The sequence below is a fragment of the Lygodium microphyllum genome, chromosome 29, assembly GCF_053477565.2.
Source record: "Lygodium microphyllum isolate KBCC chromosome 29, Lygodium_microphyllum_v1.1.10, whole genome shotgun sequence".
In the NCBI taxonomy this organism is placed as follows: domain Eukaryota; kingdom Viridiplantae; phylum Streptophyta; class Polypodiopsida; order Schizaeales; family Lygodiaceae; genus Lygodium; species Lygodium microphyllum.
This window is the reverse complement of record NC_141163.1, coordinates 121,091,268-121,114,406: the sequence shown is the minus strand read 5'-3', so window position 1 is coordinate 121,114,406 and position 23,139 is coordinate 121,091,268. Positions and strand designations below refer to the sequence as shown.

Genomic DNA, 23,139 nt, shown 5'->3' with positions numbered 1-23,139 from the left:
TGATGGTTTGGCGATGAGTTGACAAAGCCACTCGTGTGATCAATTAGAATTCAAAGTGGTAGAGCATTGCACTTGGTTCGATTTAGAGAGAAATGAGAGAAAGTGTGGTATCAAAGTTCTTCGGTAGCATCGGTTTTAGTACTGGGCTGGGCTTCTCCGGGCACAAGTATCTATTACCATAATAAGAAATAGTCAATGTACAAAGAAAGCAGAAAATCTGTACGACAGCCCAGCTCAAAAATATCAATATCACTATCTGCTCAATGAATTCCATGTTCCCGTACACCGAAGGGCCAAACTCGTGATTAAAAGAACAATGCGATATATAGCGTATTCATAGGCCAGAGACCGTTCAACTGCCATCAAAACTCCCATGCATGACTTCAACCAGGCAGACGCTTTGATGCTTTTTTCGACTCCTCTTTACTCACATTCCAAAGATGGTACACATCCATCAAAAAGTCTGTTGTAAAACCCCAGAAACATTAGAGGGAGGATCCCTCGATTGGCTTGAACTAGAAGCATTCAGCTGCTCCTTAAGTATCGAGTTTGCTTCATACTCAGCTAAACTGGGGACGACTACAGCTCATCCCCCTCGTAATCTGCTGAACCATGTTCAATAATCTGATGGTGATATGCGAAAACCTGACATTAGCAGAAACATGGATTGAAGAGATCTTTATGTTTTTACTTTGAGACAGGATGATCAAGTGCAACATCAGCACAAATACTTTTCAAGTGACCATAGCCCCACTTCAATCCTTTTCTTCTGTTGCAATGATCAATTCCACTACTTCATTTTTGTCCATATGGAATTACTGGTATTACCTCCCACACTGGCATTAACTACCAAGAGATGTCTGTGACCATAAATGACTTTCTAACACTTGTAATGAACTTTAATGCTTTACAAGGTGCTCGTAGAGCATGATCCACTGTACAAACTGTTTGCATAAACCAAATAACTTGTTGCAATGATAAGATTACAGACATTTCAAGCATACACAGAAGTACAAGAAACCGATGAAGGATATTACATAACCCCCAAAAATGCTTGAGGGAACCTAATGTACAGCAGGACAGCAAATGCAATGACTCCAAATTGATCTCGTCTTTGGCTTTGTTTCAGAACTTGATCTCCACTTTTCATTTGCATCTCCAATTTTCTCCACACTGGAAGCAGTATTCTTCTGTCCTGTTTTATCAGACCCTTCCTTGGCCAACAGACTCCGCAGAGGTGTATGCCTTTTACTGTCCTTGTCCTCTTTTACCTCAGATTCAATACCCTGTAGTCTTGTTTCTGACAGCACCTCTTCTGTTTGAGGATCATTATCTTCACTTGCCACTTCTGAAACTCCAGGCTCTTGCCAAGCTTCTGGGGAGGGAGCTTTCAAATCCTGTGCTGCTCCCACAGGCTCTTGCCAAGCCTCTGGAGAGGGAGCTTTCAAATCCTGTGCTGCTCCTGCAGGCTCTTGCCAAGCCTCTGGAGAGGGAGCTTTCAAATCCTGGTTTGCTCCTGCACTTGTGAACTTTCCTGGCACGGTACTTACATCTTGAACTGGAGGTCCAGAGACACCACCGTTGCTCACTAAGTTAATTGACCCGTTAAGCCCCATGTTCTTATCAGACAGACTCTTCCGGAGAGAAGCTGCAGAAATAGAAATACATTATGAAAAGCCTGTTAAAGTCCCCTAAATACTGATTTTAAGTGAAATATGCAACTTTTAAAGCATTCACATAATTAGATCCCATGAGACTGTGCAGCATTATTTGGCTTCCACACAACCTACACTTTATGGACATGCGCATAACACACACACACATATCCAGAACATATACATCTTTGTATTTTACTAAGCACACGGTGCACACTCCCTCTCAAAAGTTAATCAATGCCTACACAGATCTGGATATGCAAAAGTGAAGAGTTAGACCTTCTAGCTCAGCAGCCTCGTCTTCTCCAACACTACCACCAACAGAACAAGTCTCTAGGCTATCTCGAGCATCTTCAAAATTTTCCGTCCCCAAAGAATCGGACCGCCCCAGAGGAGGCACCCATCTTTCTGTTTGTGCTACAGAATCCTTCTCAAGTCCAGGTTCTACTGCCTTTCCCTCAGCCACTGTTCCTGGAAACCCAAGATTTCTAGATTCTGCATTTGTTGAATCTATCAGTGTCTTCTGAATTTCAAAGGTATCTGCTATGTTTGCAGCATCACAGTGCTCATTACACTCATCCACTTCAAGCTTTGTTTCTGTTATCGTTATAGCTGCTTGCGGTACATTCTCAGCTTTGTCACAAGCTTTCTCAAAACCATTTCCAACTTTGTGTTGAGGCTCTTTAAGATTCAGCTTAATTCGATCAGTATTTTTATATGAGCCAACTTCAGAAACAGAGTCATGTTCTGAAGCATTCGTTAAACACGCGTCCTTGTCCTTGTCTGAATGGCCTTCGCTAGAGCCAGTTGCAGCAACTTCCTCTGACCAAAGAGGAGATTTCGGAGATTTAGCCAGGTCATCACCGTCTACTTTACCCCATGTCAGGAGCAGTTCATTCTCAGAAGCAGAGTCTTGTTCTGTAATCACTTTGCCGGCACTGAAACACACAGGTTCAACAACTGATCCACTTGCCAAAATTTCTCCAGTTAGAAGAGTCTCTTTGAAAGAACTTTCAGGCAAGTCATGCTGCAAGTTGCTCTCACCTCGTGCTGCACCAATGTCAGGTGGAGATTCCTGTTCTGAACCAACTTTAAAATTTGCCATATCCTGAGATCTTTCTTTATCTGGATAACTACTTGTAAGAGTTACAGCATTTGTTTCTACTTCCTGAAGCGAAAGTGGCTGTTCCAAGGAGTCTTGTTCTGTAATCACTTTGCCCGTCCTGAAACACACAGGTTCAACAACTGATCCACTTGCCAAAATTTCTCCAGTTGGAAGAGTCTCTTTGAAAGAACTTTCAGGCAAGTCATGCTGCAAGTTACTCTCATCTCGTGCTGCACCAATGTCAGGTGGAGATTCCTGTTCTGAACCAACTTTAACATTTGCCATATCTTGAGATCTTTCTTTATCTGAGTAACTACTTGTAAGAGTTACAGCATTTGTTTCTTCTTCCTGAAGCGGAAGTGACTGTTCCAAGGAATCTTTGCTGTTGCTTTCAACAAGCCCTTCTCCATTATCCTTAGCTGGATTCACAACATTTGGAACTGTGAAGACTGTGTTCACAGCAATTTCATTTTGGTCCGGCAAATTCTCTGTATACAAGTCTCTAGACGGTGATTTAGACCCTGCTGTTGTAACTTCTTTTTCCAGTCTTGCTGCTGGAAGCTCCAAAGCAGTTTCCAAATTCTCTTCCGTGTATGAAGTGCCCTCAGCCAATCCTTTAGGGGTCACTGATATACTGCTTTCAATCGGAGTATCAACTACAGTGCCTGGAACAAAATCATGAAAGAGGAAGTTAACCTGAAGACAGAAGACTGTCTCACGGGGACAAATTTCCCTTTTAGCATATCACAAGTGCTCAATTAAATTGCAGGTCAAAAATTCCTCTCTATTCTGTAGCTTACCTTGCTCCAGGAACACAGGAGTCTCGCCTTCAATAATAGCAGATGGAGAAGAAACTGGAATAGAAGTCACTGATACATTTTCATATTCAGTTAATTTGTCACTTGTCCCATGTCCAGAGTTTCTGTCACCCTCGGGTTCCACTGGTTGCTCAGGTCCCTGAGTAACATTTTCATCGTGCGATGAAGAATCTACAACTATAGGCCATGAAGTGCTTGCATTATATGCTTTGGGCAGACCCATTTCTGAAGACTCGTGTCCTGCATAAAGGGATATACCTTAATATTACAGCCTGCAAAAATACAAAAGGCTATCCAGCAGCACCAAACTCACTTTATTGAGACTATGAACAATTTCCCTCCACATTTCCTGACCATTTTAAAACTAGATCTGCCAACCTAACCACCACATGATCTTAGAAAGACTTCCAGGGCATTTGTCAACTTTCATTGCACACCAAATCACCTTGCTTCATTGCTCCCATCTTGTATTGTTAGAGAAGAAACTGATGTGCAGTGATGCAACATCCATGTGAAGAGCCTTGTATATGTAGAGTGTGTCTAGTCACTTTAGTGTCTCTAACCTAAAAAACGTGTTCGATGGGCCTCCTAACCAGTATGTGAACCACATGAATACCAAGTGTGTTAGCAGATTTGTCAGATCATGTGTGAGTCTATTGATGCAGGGGCTGGGCACATTGTTTAAGATATTTTTGGCATTTTTTATGGTCTTCACCTTGGTCATATTTAGTATTTATTGCTGGCCGACCTGATCATATTGAGGACATTTTTGTCCTATATATTCAGGCTCCTCCTCACTCAGCAACTCATCTGCCATCACACGTATGGAGACTTCATGGAGAGAGGAGCCAATGCCAGTGCCCACACAGCCAATGACTCACTGTTGTATGCGACTATCTCCTGTTTGGATATATGGATTCCATTTCCCAAGCATACATCTAAGTTCTCATCTGTATTGTGTTCTTCAATGTTCTTTCCCTTTCTCTTTTGTCTTGTGTTTCAGCAGTCTATTACAGCATATATTTACGCTTCCATTGCTGCTCCACTTCTTGCATAGTATCAAAGCTCAAGTTCTATGCTCCTGCTGTGTTTTCTTTGCTGATTTCAAGACTGTTTTGACCATTGCCGATTAGGTGACTACTGCTCCAACCAGCTGACCTATTTTTCCTGCGTTTTTGCTAACATCAGCATCCATACAGCCTACGTCAGCCCCTCTCCTGCCTACATGTCAATTCCAACTTGCGTTTTGGTGTTTCTGCATCTCCTCCTAGCTGGGCGACTGGATTATCAAGCCATTTTTGTTGTTTCAAGCAGTTTTTGGCTGATCTTATGACTTTTCACAGCAGATTTCTTCTTGTTTTGGTCGGATTTTGGTGAATACTGCATGTGAACTCTCATTTTCTGCAGTTTGTGCTTGTGATTTGGCTGTGTTCCCTCTCCAAATTCCTTCTTTTCTCTACTTCTCTTCTAAATCCTCTACAAATGGCTCCTCCATGCACATCCACTTATGATAAGTTACATGGACTTGATTATCTTACATGGAGTGCTGTGATGAAGGCTTGGTTTATACAAAAGAGGTTATGGTACGTGGTTTGCAGAGCTATTGAGCGTCCTCAACAGCCTTCTCCTGTTCTAGTTGATTTTGATGAAGACAACCATGAGGAAGCAATGCTTACATGGGATTCAGATGATGCACGTGCTTACTCGGCCTTGCTTCGGTGTGTTTCCAAAGAAGTCCTACAAATAGTTACCTCCTGCATGACATCTTTTGAAGTATGGACAAAGTTGCAACTGATGTACGTGGCACCTTCCACCATGAGGGCAGTTACTCTTTATGGACAGCTCCAGCAAATTCCGTTTGAGGCCGAAGATACTATCCAATCTTTTCTACTTCATGTGACCCAAATCCAAGACCAGCTTCGGCAAATAAAGTCTGCCCTTCTAGAGGCTATCTTGTTGGACTCATACTCTCCAAACTCCCTCTGGTGTTTGATGGAGTGGCAAATGCATTGAGGGTATAGACATCATCAACTACTATCAGTTTTACACATATGAACTCGATGCAGCTTGAGCATAAGGCATCATTGTGGTTACAAGGAAGGCTTTCATCAGGTTCTAGTGAGGCTCTTGCAACCTCAGAGAGGGGTTCAAATAAGAAGAAGTCGAAGACCCAATGTTACCACTGTGGGAAATGTCATTTACAAAAGGACTGCACAGAGTTAGCCGCTTCCAGAAAGGAGAAGAAAACGAAGCCGCATGTGGACTCCTCCAACGAGTCATCATCTGCCTCCGACTCAAATCCGATCTCCAACCAAGGAGAAGTCCAAGGCACGAAAAGGGTCCGCTTCTTCAGATCCCAAGAAGGGATTGATGGCCCCTTCCTCAGCTACTTTCTAGTGGTGGCGACGATGGCATCCCTCACGACTCTCCAATGCCAAAGAGGAAGTGTGAGAGGGTGGTGAGATGGAGCAACCACACCTCATCTATACTTCTATACAGATGCACAAGATCCAAAGAGGGACTTCCCTAACACATCGATTGAAGTCTGGCAGGTTCAAATCTTAGAGCTAGGATTGACATCCCAGTTCATGATGGGTTGTTTATTTGACAAAGAGCAGGCTTGATTCCTAGTCATGAGCTCACATGAGGGGACACTTTGGCAATCTGGCCAAAGGCGAGAAATCCATGGTTACATATGTTCCAAAGGCATTTTTGATAGGTTGATCATGTATGCTACTGAGAGACATTGGAACAAACACAGAGATATGCTATGATCTTCTCTATTTTCATGACCTGGTACGCTCGACATCAACATTAAGTTCTCTCCAAGGGACCTTGGTGGTGGCTTGATCGCCCACTGCTTGGGCATTCACGGTTCTACTTGGTGGTTCTATGTTGTATGGTTTATGATTCATACTCATTGTATCATTGTATTGTATCAGATCACCCATGATTTGAGAGAGGGTGTTAGCAAATTTGTCAGCTCGTGGGTGAGTCTGTGTATGTTGGGGTTAGGCACATTATTTAGGATATTTTAGGCATTTTTTATGGTCTTCATATTGGTCATATTCAGCATTTATTGTTGGACAACCTGACCATATTGATGACATATTTTTGTCCTATAAATTCATGCTCCTCCTCCTCACTCAACAACTCATCTGCCATCACACGTGTGGAGACACCGTGGAGAGAGTAGCCAATGCCAATGTCCACGCAACCAGTAACTCACTGTTGTATGCAATTGTCTCGTGTTGGATATATGGATTCCATTTCCCGAGCATACATCTGAGTTCTCATCCGTATTGTGTTCTTCAGTGTTCTTTCTTTCCTTCTCGTGTTTCAGCAGTTTATTACAGCATACATTTACGCTTCCATTGCTGCTCCACTTCTAACAAAGGGAACCTCAAAACAGGTCACTTTAGTGCCTTTCTCCTCCCTCCTAATGCTTGTAATCTTGGATAAGAATCTGACGTGTAATCTTGGATGTTTTGAGGTTTAGTTTTAGTTGAAATTATTCGCATAGATATTGATTCACTGCACATCAGATTCTTATCCAAATGATCTGATGTGTCTTTAACCTCAAACGTCTTCGGTGGGCCTCCTGACCAGTATGTGAACCACATATGAATACCAAGTGAACCTCAAAACAGGTCACTTTAGTGCCTTTCTCCTCCCTCCTGATGAAAAACATGTTTGAGGTTAAAGACACATCAGATCATTCGGATAAGAATCTGATGTGCAGTGAATCAACATCTATGTGAATAATTTCAACTAAAAACAAACCTCAAAACAGGGTCATCCAGTCACCTTAGTTTTATTAGAGAACTACCTCTGTGCAGTGGATGTCCCATGCACTATGAGTGACCTCAATATGTATTGTGGGCCTCCCAGCTAGTATGTGAGCCCCATATGAAAACCAACAGTAAACCTCAAACCAGGGTCATCTACCCTCGTTTTTGAACTGGAAAGCACCGTTTTGGTTAGGCATGCAGCAACAAAGGTAGCAACTGTGGACAAGGCATGGGGGTTGGTCTTATGCGCTCATGTTGGCAGGCAGCCCCTGCACAGCACCGAGAACAGCAACCAATGCAAGACAGTGTGGGGAGTAACCCAGGCAGCCCATAAGCAACAATCATTTATGGCAGCCTAGGCACTCATGAGGGTACCCCAGTAGAACACACCTGTGAGCAGCCCTTTTGGACAGCGCCATAAAAGGTAGGAAATGGTGATACCTTGCATGAAGGATGATGCTATTCTTTTTCAGAAACAATATTATTCTTGAACCCCAGCCTCTTACAGCACTATTCGCCTGTTTCTCTGTATCACACATTTAGGTTTATTGAAGTTTTGTTCACATTATTCTGCTGGTCCTAATATGTCCTCTTATTTTCATTCACCTATGCCTACAACTCTACATTTGCCATTTGGTGCTCTTCTAGTACTATCTGTTTCCAATGCTTTCCACCATGCCATTACCCCATCCCTGGTCCTAGCTGAGATATGATTAATTTGATAATTGCACAGAACAGCTCCATGTCACAATCACCCACAGAAAAAGGCTATCTGGTTGGTCAATTTACATCTTTTTCACCTCTTTGGTGTACTATTGTTACCAGTTCAAAAAACTTTCCTCATTATAAAGTTATTAGACATTTTATTTATGACAAAAATCCTGAGCATATGCATTTACCTTGCTGCTCAGCATTATCATCAGAAGATGCCTCTTCAGAAGAACCATCAACAACAGCAGCTGCCTGAATCAACTCCAAATTTGAACCTCCAGTTTTTGGACAGTGCTTCTTGTGATTTCTTCTATGCTTGGCACTTGGATGTGCATTGGGATAAGTCCAACCACAGAGGTGGCAAGTCCAAAGATCATTATGATCTACCTTTAAAGCATCTGCAAGGCAAAACCTCAATGATTAAAAATCTGGAAATTGAACATCGTCTTGATCACACACACACACACATGTAAGTACATGTGTGTGTGTGTGTGTTTTTGACTGAGTAGCCAACATGATTGGTAGTCTTTGAATCTACCAGTGTGGAAAGTTAATTATCAAAAACACACGTCTGTCAAAAAGCAACAATTGAAACTAGCCACAAAATTCCCTAAGGAAAGCCAGCAAACACACCAGCTTGCTCCGCAGGTTTCTCTGTCTTTACTGGTGCAATCTCCTGCTTGCGCAGATTTTCTGCTTGATCAATGTCATTTAGTAGTGTGGCTGATCTAGTCTCTCCATCTTCCCCACTCACTCGCTGGTTTACCTCATCTTTTTTTACTTCAGAAACTTCAGGAAATGCATTCAAAGTAGGTGTAAGATAAACAGGAAGAGATTCACCAGCTGGACCCTTTAAATCAGCATGCGAAGCAGATGTCTCCTTTGTCAAGCTGAACAGATCTCTTGTTTGGTTGCTGCCTGAAGTAATCCTATTTTCTTCCAAGGCCACTATCTTTTTCACATTATCTTCTGTTCCTTTAGAGACTTCAGAAAATGCATCCACACTAGGTACAGTAGAATTAAGAAGAGCTGCAGAAACCTCGACATCTTTACCAGAAAGGGATGAAGAACTTCCCAATGCAGGTGCTTCAAAATATTGAACCTGATCAGTGACTTTACCGACCTGTTCTGCAGCTAATGGTAATTCGCCTCCCACTGGAGGTGAAACATTCAACACAGGTGGGAAAATTTGTGTGGATATCATTGGTGCCTCAGCCTTCACTGGCAGCACTGGGGGTGGTTCTGCAACAGCAAAAGCATTTATTCCGGCAGGCAAACCATCTTGTGTTGGAGATGCTTCAAATTTGACAGCATCAGGCACAACTTCATATAATGAGGTGCCTGTAGATGCCTCAATTTCCACTTTTACAACTTCTGCTACTGTACTGACCCCTCCTGTAGCTGCTGATGAATCATCTTCTATCATTGTTGAGGAAACATCCAGTACAGATGACTGTGGTATATCAACCACAGTCTCAGCTGGCAGCACATGATGTGTATTGTGTAAAGAATGTTCTGAATGTACACAAAAGTTATAAGAATGGCAATCATGCATTTCAAATCATCACCAACTATCTGGTAATGACAATAATATAGATGCTACAGCTACAGAAATTTTGTTTTTTTGGGTAAGAGATCTCTGCACTGACTTTAGCCTCCTACATCAAAATACATCACTAAAACAGATTACCCACGAATGTTTATGCTTAGCAGCCGATTCATTTATTAGACAATGCAACAAGTCCCACTTAATTCAAATGTCAGCAGTTATAGGCAAAAGAGACATCAGAGTACCTTTGTGGATATGAGTCTCATCATCAGAAGATGCTTCATCAGATGAACCCCCATTATGTTTCTCTGATATCAACTCAAACCCTTTTATTTTACCACAATGCTTTTTGTGGTTTCTTCGATGCTTGGCACTTGGATGAGGATTCGGATAAACCCAACCACAACGAGGGCATGTCCATGAATCTTCAGGATCCAAAGCACCTGTAAAATATTTCCTCCAAAGCATAAGCTTCCAAGGATCTTAAAATGCACCTCACAAGTGGTTATAAGTCATGTATAACCACTTCAAAACTTTTGAATGTGATTCTGTATCACCATGTCAGAAGTGAAAGCACAATTCATTATGGATTAGACTAAGTACACTTTCAGTACTATACAGGCATATTTACAGCATTCCCACATGGCACAGTGCCAGATACTACAACTAACCCAGGTGCCACCACAAAATGAAAGCACAGCTACGAGATCAAATGCCATTCCAGCACAAAGGCCATTGAAGCCCTCAAGCACATTAATTTATAATAGCCTTGTGCTTTTATCAAGAATATCGGATTCTGCATTGCAACACTTGCTTTGTGGTGGCAAAATTCCCTGCCATTGAAATTTGTATGCAATGTCAAACACTTTGATTTGCAATGTTGCGTCACATATATTCTTGCTATAGAGAAGTGGATGCCACATAGCCACTCACTTTTCAAGTCATGATGTTTTTCAACTTCTTTAGGATTGTTCTACCTTGCATACTGTAAAAAGGTAAACTCACCTTGAATGCAGTGTTCAATCAAATGTGTACTATGCTCAAGAACCAAGGTAGATGATGCACTTACCACTGATGCCAAATCCCTAATATGTAGGGCAGCAGGGCGGTCATCCTTGACAAATGTACCCTGTCATGTGAGTTAACTAACCTATGACAAACTTTTACCTTCCATGATCTACAAATACATAGAGAATGCATGTATATATTATTCTGTTGGGGGTGGTCAAATTCTGAGAGAGTAAAAAATGAATACAAAAATCCTACGATAAAAAGGCCACTCTTCATCACTTTGCTCTAGTAGGTTATTGAACATACTGAAAGGTTGAGGGCTACAAGGAGGCTGCCTATCACAAGGACAACTTTGGAGGACAATGTCCAATCCTACAAACATTGGAAGTTTGAAGTAGGAACCCCAAAGCTTTCTACACAAAGAGGGAGACAACGAGAGCAAAGAGACATTGCTTCAACTAGAACATGATCAAACCATGAGTGTGTAAATATCAATATCAATGATGTAGCTATGGATTCCCAAGACCTTTGATCAATTTCAAACAGGGATTCCTAGGATTGGCAGGAGCTCTTTCAAATTCACCTTCACACAACCTCTACTCATGCAATAACTACTTTTCCTTTTCTCTGAGCCACCCATTCCTTGCTGCTAGCATGCCCATCCCATACCCTTTGGTCCTTGATGTCCATTTCAGGTAGGAGTAATTTGCAGTGCCTTCAATAGCTCCTCGCTATCTTCTGATTGGACTAGTGACTTGGCTCATCCATTCCTGACTAGATACATTTGGTGTGACCGATTTGAGGCATCTCCACTCCCAATGGCATTTCCTTGCCACCCATATCATCAAGCTCTCATCTAGAGAGGAGATCATGCTATCCACTTAGATCTCTTCATCGACAAACTTTGAAACTGGCCTATAGAAACAATCTTAAGGGCAATGAGCATAAACAAACTTGCACACATGAAATTAGCCACCAAATAAACAAAAGATGCACTAAATAGGAGAGTTAGAATGCTCTTTCATAGTAGACAACACATGATAGTATCAAATTGCAGCAAATGTGGAAGCATATGACCAGACTAGAAGAAAGAAGTGAACACAGAGGAGAGAGAGAGAGAGAGAGAGAGAGAGAGTAGAATGCTGAAAAAAGCAGAGAATGAATTCTGCATACGCAAGGCAGATATCCACAACAGGCTGTGTGAGTATAACTAGCTGGAGATCTCCCTCAACCTGCACAAAACTGAAGTAACAGTGACCAAAAGGCAGGCCTGCTTAAGCAGGCAGGAAATAATACAAATGATATGATCGAGTAGGTCAGTCAAAACTGGTCAACTGCTGCATGAAACAGGCTGACTGAAATATAACAATAAAATAATGAAAAAATGCTGTGAAAAATGCAGCCTGCCCCATGGCAACTCTGTCCAGCCTGCCCAACCTGCCCAGAATCCTGCCCAAACTGTTGGCTGTGTGAGTATAATTAGCCAGAGATCTCTCTCAACCTGCACGAAACTGAAGTGATTGTGGCCAAAGGGCAGGCCTGCCTAAGTAGGCAATAAATAACACAATAATATTATCAAGTCAGTCAGCCAGTCAAAACTGGCCAACTGCTGCATAAAACAAGCTAACTCAAATAAAACAATAAAATTGTGGTGAACGACGCACGGTGGAGGTTCAATGTTAGGCAATGGCGATGGCGGGGGGGGGGGAGAGAGAGAGAGAGAGAGAGAGAGAGTGAGTGAGAGTGAGAGTGTGTGTGTGTGTGTGTGTGTGTGTGTGTGTGTGTGTGTGAGCAGCAGTAATAGAGTGTGATGCATGATGTGTGGATACAAAAAGGATGCACCACTCTTTAGGTTTTGATTGTTATATGTAAAAGACTAAAGTACAAGTGCAAGGGTGTGTTCAAACCCAAGCACGTATAAAAGGCATAGAGGCCCTTTATTCCCAACAACCTCCCACCTAAAGGCAACGTGCCTGAAGGTCAAGGAAAGAATTAGCTAAGTCTAAGTATATACAAAGCTGAAATACATATACTATCCAACTCCCATCATCTGTCGGCAATGAGCAAACCCCTTTGCTAGAAGTCCCTTCTTAAGAAGATCTACAGGATTATCATCTATAAGTACCTTGACCAACTCAATGCTTTTGATGTCAATTACATCCCTGATAAAGTGATACTTCACCTTTATGTGCTTCATCTTTACATGAAAGACATGATTCCGTGCTAGCATGATAGCACTCTTACTATCACAATGGAGGACAGGAGTGTCAATAATCCCAAGCTCTCCCACCAAACATGAAAGCCATAAAGCCTCCTTGCATGCCTCAACGGTAGCCACATACTTTGCCGCTGTAGTAGACAATGCAACGCACTTCTATAGCTTGGAGATCCAAGAAATTACTCCCCTTGTGAAGTTAAATATTTACCCTGAAATCGACTTCCTGTAGTTAGCATGACTAACATAGTCTACATTCGTAAAGCCAACAACAGATGCTTTCTGCTTTCCAAAGCAGATGCCCACATCCTTTGTGCCCTTAAGACATCTCATGATACCTTTTACTACTTCCCAATGCTTTCTACCAAGATGTGCCATGTATTTGTCTACCACTCCCACCACAAATGCTATGTCAAAGCATGTAGCAACCATAGCTACATCAAGCTACCCACAGCTAAAGCATATGGAGTCTTAGCCGTTTCAACCTTTTCATCATCAGATGTAGGGATGTCCTCTGCATTGAGTTTCACATATGGAGGTAATTGTACACCAATTGCTTTCCCCCCTTCCATATTGAAACATTGCAAAATCTTAGATACATACTCCTACTATGACAGATAAAGAAGACCTTTCGATCTATTTCTAAGTATGTGCATCCAAGAATATGATTGGTTTCACCAAGATCCTTCATATCAAAACTACTGTGTAGGTTTTCCTTCAATGTGTCTAATGCATGAACATCCCTACCATCAATTATGTCATCCACATATAGAATCAACATAATAAAGCTGCCATCTACAGCCTTCTTGGTATACAAGCATTGATCCATTTGACTTCTTTGAAAACCTTAAGATTGCATGAACGTATTAAACTTATGATACCATTCACGCGGTGCTTGTTTTAGCCCATACAAGCTTTTATTGAGTTTACATACCATCTTTTCTTGCCCCTTAGCCACAAAACCTTCTAGCTATTGCATATATATGTCCTCATGCAAATCACCATGTAAGAAAGCAATCTTTACATCCATCTGTATGAGTTCCATATCCTCGAATGCAACCAAGCCCAATATGGTTCGTAAAATAGTTATTTTGACTATAGGAGAAAATATCTCATCAAATTCAATCCCATGTCCCTCCTTGTAAACCTTTGGCAACCAATCGTGCTTTGTACTTTAGCGAGGAACCAAAGGTGACCTTCACTTTGTAAATCCATTTGCATGGTAGGATTTTATGCCCCTTAAGAAATCAACAAAAAGGTACTAGTTGTCACAGTCTTGTGACAGATAGCAAGTGGAAAACATGTAAGGGCTCTAGAATTGTTGCTAAAGGCTCTAAAAGTGATACTCTATATCTATTACATGTATCTAGTGTGCATGATCATGTTGTCGCGATAACTGAGTAGCCAAGTGTGTCTTTGTGGCATAGCCGATTGGGGCACATGAGTCAAATTGGAATGAAGGTGCTTTCTCGTTTGAGTTATTTACCGTGTTTGAGGTATGTTGATTTTGACCATTGTGATCACTGCATTTATAGCAAACATGCTCAAACATCACATAAAAAGTCTCTTTCACTAAAATCTTCACCTTGGAGTTAGTAAATTTAGATGTATGTGAGATGCCAGGGTTGCCTCTAGGGGGGAGGAAATATTTTGTAACTTTCGCTGATGATGCCACATGCAAAGTATGGGTTTATATGTGTTGTAAAGATGAGGCTTTGGATAAGTTCAAAAAATTCTTGGTACTTGTTGAAAATATAACCAGCAAGACATTAAAGTGTCTTCTCTCTGAGAATGGTGGGGAATATGTATCTAAAGCCTTTGAGGCCTTTTGTGATAGTAAAGAGATAAAAAGGGAGCTCACTGCCCTTTATAATTTGCCCCAAAATGGTATTGTAGAGCATATGAATAGGACTATTTAGGAGAAGGTTTATACCATGTCTCATGCTGCATTACCTAACAGTTTCTGGGTAGAGGTTGTTATGACAGCTGTACGCTTCATAAATTGGTCACCAAACATGTCTTTGGGGGGGAGAGTTTCTCAAGAAGTGTGGTTGGGCAAGCTACCTTTGTATACACACTTGGGAGTGTTTGGCTGCAAGGCATTTGCACACATATGCAAAGAACAATGTAGCAAATTGGAGCCAAAGTCATGTAAATGCATTTTCCTAGGATATGGTGATGAGGGAAAAATGGGATTTAAGTTATGGGATCTCGAAAAAAGGAAAATTGTATGTAGCAATGATGTAACCTTCTCGGAAGATTGCATGCATAAACAACTTGAAATGACAAAAGAAGTGAAAAGGGTTGTATTCCGAGAAGAAATACCTATAGGACAGCAAAGAGTGCTTGTTGTACAACAGCAAATACCTACTGTAAATGATTCTTTAAATGCAGGGAATGATGCTAAAATAGATCAACAAGAAGTTGCCCATGATATACCACAATTTCAGCCAGAAAATGTGCCTTTCTAACAACCGGATCACGTAGTATAGTATGCTGAACCTTTGGAACAGTAAGTTGTTCATGCAGATTTGCAGGTTGAACAACCAGCAAACACCAATCATTGGGTCGGTAGGTTGACAAGAAATACCAAACAACCAGATAGGTTTGTTCTTTGTGCGAATTATGTTGCTGATTATGTCACATTGATAGATTGTGGTGAATTGTCATGCTTCGAGGAAGCAATGGACAAAAAGGATAGCAAGAAATGGCATAAAGCTATGCTGTGAGAAATTGAATCTCTAAAGAAAAATGGTACTTGGGATTTGGTGCATTATTACATATTTTATTTGGTTTTTCTTTTGGGAAGGATCCCTCTTGAAATCTAAACACTTGAGTTGCATGGCCAGTATGTGAAACAGACAAGAATGTCTAGTGAGTCAAGACTGGACAGTTAAGGTCCAGTACAAGTTTGGAAGAGACTGATGGCACTGTAGATTGACAAGCCTAGAAGAGACTTGTGAAAGTGTATATGGACAAGTATGTTGAAGAACTAGCCTGGAAGAGACTAGTTCAAAGTGAAGATGGACAAATCTTCAAGAGATCAGTCCATGTGGGGTCATTAGTGGAAATTCACTTTCAGTTAAGCTACAGTACAGATTTGGATGTAGCCATAGTCTGCAAAGATGGTCAGAAGACTAGTGGGAATGCAATGGAAGCAACTCCAAAATTTAGGGAGTTACTATTTTTGGACCTCAAAATCTATTCGCGTCATTATCTTCGTCTTTGTACGATGATTAATCCTCTGGTCTGTGCCGAGGTCAAATTTTGAACCGAGGATGGAGAATTTTAGACCGAAAGGTTTAAACATGAAAATTATTACAGTATGCCATGTATCACAATTTGGGCATAAATTCCCAAAAGAGAGAGAGAGAGAGAGGGCAGCACAAAAATGAGTTTCAATGCATTGGGGGCTCATTTTTGTGAAAGGGAGATGGATTGCTGCAGATGGAGAGCTCTTGAGAGCTACTCTACCTTGTCTATGATGCACAAAGGCTTGAGCTACCTTCCTATTCTCTCTCTTTCTCTCCCTGACAGTATGGTTATGCTGCAAAATCAAGGGCCTTTCTTCTGATTCAGGTACAGCTGTGTGGAATATGCTGTTTTTGCACGAGGCAAGAGCCTCTTTTCTCCAAGAACAGGAGCAGTTGTTTGCTGCCCACAAGCACGAACAGATGAGGGTGGTAACCTCACCAAGCAAGTGTCTGAAACAGCATTAAATCAGTTCTGATTCTGGACTGTTCAGAGGTTATTTCAGAGCCAATTGATGTCAGAATCAAGGGGCACTTGGCCCAAATGATGCAGGACAGTGCAAGGGACAATATGAGCTGAGAACAGGTGTCAGAACAGGTCTGAACCAGTAATTACAGTGGGCTGAACAGTACAGGGAACAGTATGAGTTGTAAACAGGTTTCAGAACAGGTCTGAACCAGTAAATACAGCAGGTTGAAATGGTCAATTCTGCACTCCGACCAGAAGATTTAGACTTGGGCAGAGTTTCCCCTCCTGGTCAACTTGATTTGGGTTAGTAATTGTACTGTTATGCTGTCAAATTTCACCCAAAATAGGTGAAAGACAGCCCATTGTACTTTCTCTTTTTAAAAATAAAGAAATACCGCAAGGGGCGCCTAACTTAGGGGCCAACAGGGTGTATGTGTTGCAACAGGAGCATTCTAGCTTCCTGTATGTCTTCTTGATTTTGTCTTTAAGTTCAGGTAAAGTGGGCGACTGTTAAATTGGGTGAAAGCATTTATTTATTTTGGTTGTACACTACCGCCCTTCCCAGTGAACAGGCCGGTTACATGGTTCCATTGCCGGGATCGAATCACTTTTTCCCTAAAGAGTGAGCCAAGGTTTGTTTGGGTGTAGACACAGAATTGTGCATTATGGTTGATAGAAAGGAAGACACCAGAGAGAAAGCGTCTTCATCACAGGAGATCCTTGTTGTTCATGAGGTGGGAGAGTCTTCTAGACCTCCACAGTTTGTTACTCCTCCTGTTATGGTTGAGCCACATGTTCTTACGGCTTCTTCTATGGATGAAGACACTTTCAAGACTCAGTTAGTTGATGCTGTGAGTATGTTTACTGAAGTGATGCAGAATCCAAGGTTTTTGGCATTTTTGCAACCCTTCCTTCCTTTACAGCAAGTTGGGCAATCTGCAAAGATTTCGGATCCAGTAGAGGTCCAGGATAAGGGTAAGCATGCTACAGATTCAGTGGAAACACCAAGGCAGCTTGCGAAGTCAATGGAGACTCCAAGATTGGTTCTGACTGTCCAGGAATAGGTGGCGGAAATGCTAGTTACACAGGCATTGCCAGTTCAGCTCACCACTTTACAGCAGCCAAATGTTGGCTTAAATGGACAGGGAAACAGTTTTCAAGCTTTACCACAGGTTTTTCCACCGACCTCTGTACATCCTGGATACTTTGGAGGTGGATCTGTATTTCAGAGTATGACTGGTTATGCACCTGGAAATCAGATTTATGTAACAGGAACAGTGTTTGGGGGTGCACATGGTTCTATGCCAAACCCCATGTAAGGCAATATAGGCATGCAGCCTGGATTTCAGGGTGTTCATGGCAGTTTTGGCATGCCACAAGGCACTTTTGGTATGGCTGGTTATCAAAATCAACAAGCAAGTATTGTGTCTACAAGCCCTATAGTCAGTGGTCCGGCAACTCCTATGCCACCTGTTAGTGTTCCTATGTTGCAGGCATATCCTATGGACCCTTTGATGGCTCATGAGAAGCCAAAGCCATACAAGGAAGGTGGTGCAGCCGTGCGGTTTGACATCTTTCGAAGATTTGAAGATAGGACTAAGGCTCTCTCTTTCTTACAGCAGTTTGATGCCGCATTTGCAGGAGGGAACTTTACAGAGCCTTCTAAGGTCCGGAAAGCTGCTGCCTTTCTTAAGGACAATGCTAGTCAGTGGTGGAGTACACTGTTGATGCAAGGACAGGCTCCTGCCACTTGGACTTACTTTAAGCAAGTATTTGCTTCTGCTTGGTTGACCAATGAATTTGAGATTGATGTTATGTGAGCTTGGCACAATTTGGATGCATCTAAATGCAAGGATCTAGAAGACTATAGCAAGAAGTTTTGGGAGGCTTTACTTCCAGTCACTTCTTACAGGGTTGTGCCATTGACCGAGCAAATAGAGAAATATTGCTGTGGGCTGCCCAAGGAACTTCGGAATTATTGTACAAAGACAAAGGTCACCACTTTGACTCAGTGAATTGAGAATGCTACCACAAGAAATGCATTGTTGTTGGGATAGTCAAGTGGTTTTGGGGGCAGCATTAAACAGGACAAATCTGAAAAATTTTCAGCAAAGAAGCCATTTCGTATACAGGTATCTCAGATTTCTCAGAGCACAGGTAAATCTTGGCAGTTCAAGAAGAAGCCAGCCAAGTTCTTTGGACAGCAGCCAAAGGACCAGAAGAAACCTTTTGTGCGCAAGTCTCTTGAAGAGAGAAAGGCTTTAATGGCTAAGAGGAAGTGCTTTATCTGTGAGCAGACTGGTCATATTGCGTCTAACTGTCCGGACAAGAATAAGAGATCAGCTGATGATGATAAAGAGGACAGGAAAGGAAAGAAGCCCAAACCTTCAGCAGGCTTAGTGCCAGATATGCTGGGAGACAAGCCACACTCGGATGCTAATGAGCTTTGCAGAGCTTGGGGTAAAGTTAGGGATCAACATGTACTTATTTTCTTTGATCATGGAGCTAAGGCAAACTTTATCTCACCAGAGTTGGCTTCTACTTTGGGCATCAGAGCAGATGAGATGGGCTACACAGCAGAGGCAAGGTTGGCATGTCCTGGTTACTCAGAGTCTGTGACACCCATTCTTGGGAAGCTGCGACTTCATGTACAGTCTTATGTTGATGCAAAAGAATTTTATATCATGCCACTTGAAGGCTGTGATGTCTTGTTGGGAATGCCATGCATGTTCAGAAAGCATGTGTGTTGGATGCCTTTAACAAGACACTGACTTTGGAACATAGGGGAAAGACTCATGTGCTTGATGTGAAGCTTAAAGGAGAGTTTGTACCTGTTGTATCGGCTTCTACCATTACATTTGTAATAAAGAATCATCTTTCTGTGTACTTGATTTTTGCACGTGATGTCAAGGATAATGATGAGTCAAATTTTTCTATGTTAGATAGAGACAGGTCTGCTTTCTTGTTTCAGTTCAGTGATTGTTTTTCTAACTCATTACCATCACAATTGCCACCAGAGAGGTCTGAGGATCATGCAATAGATTTGATGCCAAGCAGTAGCCCACTAAATAGACCTCCATATAGGGTTAGTGCAGCCCAACAGAAAGAGATATTGAGCCAGGTGAATGAGCTGTTGGAAAAAGGGCTGATTCAACTAAGTTCATCTCCCTTTTGCTCACCAGTGCTCTTAGTGCAGAAGAAGGATGGCTCTTGGCGCATGTGCATAGATTATCGTGCGTTGAACAAGAGTACCATCAAGAACAAGTTCCCCATTCCAAGAATTGACGACATCCTTGACCATTTGGAAGAAGCGTCAATTTTCAGCAGGATAGATTTGAAGAGTGGATACCATCAAATCAGGATTAAGCAAGAGGATGTGCATAAGACTGCATTTAGGACCACGTTTGGTCTCTATGAGTTCTTGGTAATGCCATTTGGACTTACTAATGCTCCTGCTACGTTTAATCGAATGATGGACAGGATTTTTCGTCCATACAGACAGTTTGTTGGTACATTCTTTGATGACATGATTGTCTTTTCAAAGAATGAACAGGAGCATAGAGAACACTTAAAAGCAGTCTTTGATGAGCTTTGCAGTAATAGGTTGCTTATCAATGGCAAGAAGAGTGAGTTCTTCTTGGAAGAAATCCAGTTCCTGGGGCACATAGTGTCAAAGGATGGTGTCCGAATGGATCCTGCTAAGGTTGAAGCAATTAGAACATGGCCAGATCTGAAGATTGTCCATAATGTTAGAAGCTTCTTGGGTTTGTATTCTTACTACAGGAGGTTTATTCGCAATTTTGCAGAGATTGCTTCACCTTTACATGCTTTACAGAAGAAATGAGTCTATTTCCAGTGGACACAGAAAGAGATTTCAGCTTTTAATCTTCTTGAAGAAAAGATGACTTCTAGTCCAGTGATCATTCTGCCAGATCTTAGGAAGTCATTTGTTGTCCAATGTGATGCCTGTGGCGATAGCATTGGTGCAGTGCTAATGCAAGATGGCCGGGTAGTGGCATATGAAAGCAGAATCTTGCGAGGGCCACAAAAGGACTATGCAGGTCTATGAGAAAGAATTACTAGCTGTGATTCATGCGCTTTCTTGCTAGAAACACTACCTACTTGTGGCAGATTTTGTTGTCTAGACAGATCGTCAGACATTGCGTTATTTCTTAACTCAGACTAAGCTGTCAGAAAAGCATATGCGTTGGGCAAACTTTTTGTAAATGTTCCATTTTCAGATTGTGCATGTGGAAGGCAAAAAGAATGTTATGGCTGATGCTTTGTCAAGGAAGCCACAAATTTCAGCTGTGCCAATTCCTTATCATCATGAGCTTGATAATATGAAGGAACAGTATGCTGATGATGAAGATTTTGCAAGGATCTTTGATCAGCTTGTCAATGGACAACATCATGAACATTATCTTCTCAAGGATGGTTTCATGTTGATGCATGGTAGACTATGTGTAACTATGCCATTGAGACGGAAAGTTATGACAGAGAGTCATTCTCCACCGTATGCAAGGCATCGTGGTATTGATGCAACAGTCAAAGCAGTAGAGACATTCATTTATTGGCCTACTTTGAGAAGAGACGTGGATGCTTTTGGGCGGTAGTGTTTGATTTGCCAGAAGGTCAAGTTTGACAGGCAAAAAGCACCAGGGCTTTTACAGCCATTGCCTATTCCAGATAAACCATGGGAAAGCATAGCTATGGATTTTATCTGTGATCTTCCAAGGACACAGACAGGAAATGATGGGATATGGACAATTATTTGCAGGTTTAGCAAACAAACTCATATCATTCCTGTCAGGAAGAAGATAAAACCAGATCAGATGGCACGTTTGTTTATGTGCAATGTCTTCAAGTATCATGGTATGCCACAGTCTATTGTCAGTGACCGTCATCCACGGATGACAAGTCTATTCTGGAGAGGCATATTTGAGAACATGGGCACAACGCTTAAGTTCTCATCGTCATTTCATCCCCACAGACTGATGGACAGTCAGAAGAGGCAAATTCTACTGTCTTGGATCTGCTTAAGTGCTATGTGTCAAAGCACAAGTCAAAGTGGGAGCAGTATTTGCCTTTGGTCGAGTATGCATACAATAATACTGTGCATTCGTCAACAGGCAAAGCCCCTTTTGAAATTGTTGAAGGTGGTAAAAAGGTTCCTCCCATTTTACATACAAAGGATAAGATCTTTCAGGTAGATCAGTATGTGCAGAGTATGGGTGAAATGTATTAGAAAGTTAAGCATGCCCTTGAAAGGACTGAGGCAAAGCAAAAGAAAGCTGTTGATCATCACCGTCGTGAATTGATATTTTCACTTGGTGATTGGGTACTGTTGCGGTTTGAAAAGGCACGCTTAAAGAAGCAGAAAGGCAAGGAAAGTCTTTTCACTAAGCTTAGTATGCGATACTATGGGCCTTTTCAAGTAACAGAGAAGATTAGTGATGTCAGCTATAGGCTGAAATCGCCTGACAATTGAAAGATTCATAATGCTTTCTATGTAAGTCTTCTTAGACCCTATGTGGGTGATGTGCCAGAAGATATGCCAGCTGAGGAACAGCCCGAAGTCGAGGAACTTGATGAAATTCTTGTTCTAAAACAGGTATTGGCACACAAAGAAAGGAAAGTGAAAGGCAAGGTTGCTAGAAGGTACTTGGTTAAGTTCAAGAACTATCCAGCAATAGATGCTAAGTGGATGGACGAAGGTGAACTTGCAGAGTCACCTAATGTGTTGGAACTTTACCTTGAAGCATTTCGCTTGCAACCTACCTTGACCCCTTGTATCTCTAAGCTGAAATAGATTGTCAAAGTGACAACTGCTCAAGAAAGAAAATATGTACAAAAACAGATTTTGTACAGGTTAACACTTATTGTGTCCATATGGTTTTCTCAGTGCTAAAGAAGTAAGTATTGCTTGCAAGAATACAGTTTTTACTTCTATTGAATTGAATACATGTTGTAACATGGTTACTCGATCGGGCATGTATTCTGTGAATTGACTCAGTGGGGATATCATTTTGATGTACCGGCCACTAGATCTCTAATCAGGGTGATGTGGAGTCATCAAATGAGAATCTGCCACTGGGGGGATATCATTGTGGTGTACCGACCACTATATCTGGAAACAGTGATGTGGAGTCACATGATGATAGTCTGCCATGTTTCACAGTTAGAATATACATGTGTTAACAGTGTGTTCAATACACAATGTTGACTGATAGCATGTATGTGTTGTACATGTGCTGCCTAGTGTAAGCTCACTGGGTTAGCTGGAAGCATGTATAACATTCATGCAAACGAGGACGTTTGCGATTTCGAGAGGGAGGTATATCACAAGACTGTGACAACTAGTACCTTTTTGTTGATTTCTTTATTACATATTTTATTTGGTTTTTCTTTTTGGAAGGATCCCTCTTGAAATCTAAACGCCTGAATTGCATGGCCAATATGTGAAACAAACAGGAATGTCTAGTGAGTCAAGACTGGACAGTTAAGGTCCAGTACAAGTCTGGAAGAGACTAATGGCACTGTAGATTGACAAGCCTGGAAAAG

General features: G+C 41.7%; 1 protein-coding gene across 7 annotated transcripts in view; it reads right to left on the bottom strand.

Moving 5' to 3' along the window:
• Positions 1-863: 863 nt before the first annotated feature.
• Positions 864-23,139, bottom strand: part of LOC148011091 (Pentatricopeptide repeat (PPR) superfamily protein) — a 33,910-nt gene continuing 11,634 nt past the window's right edge. For 6 of the 7 annotated variants that reach the window (XM_087672200.1, XM_087672202.1, XM_087672199.1 and 3 more), the window contains 6 exons: positions 9,875-10,072; positions 8,714-9,595; positions 8,269-8,478; positions 3,561-3,818; positions 1,935-3,425; positions 864-1,648 (listed from right to left, as the gene is read on the bottom strand). In XM_087672200.1, the coding sequence (XP_087528326.1) occupies positions 1,065-1,648; positions 1,935-3,425; positions 3,561-3,818; positions 8,269-8,478; positions 8,714-9,595; positions 9,875-10,072 (3,623 nt within the window). In that variant the 3' untranslated portion in view covers positions 864-1,064. The remainder of the gene's footprint in view (positions 1,649-1,934; positions 3,426-3,560; positions 3,819-8,268; positions 8,479-8,713; positions 9,596-9,874; positions 10,073-23,139) is intronic. The other variant, XM_087672205.1, reaches the window with a different exon arrangement.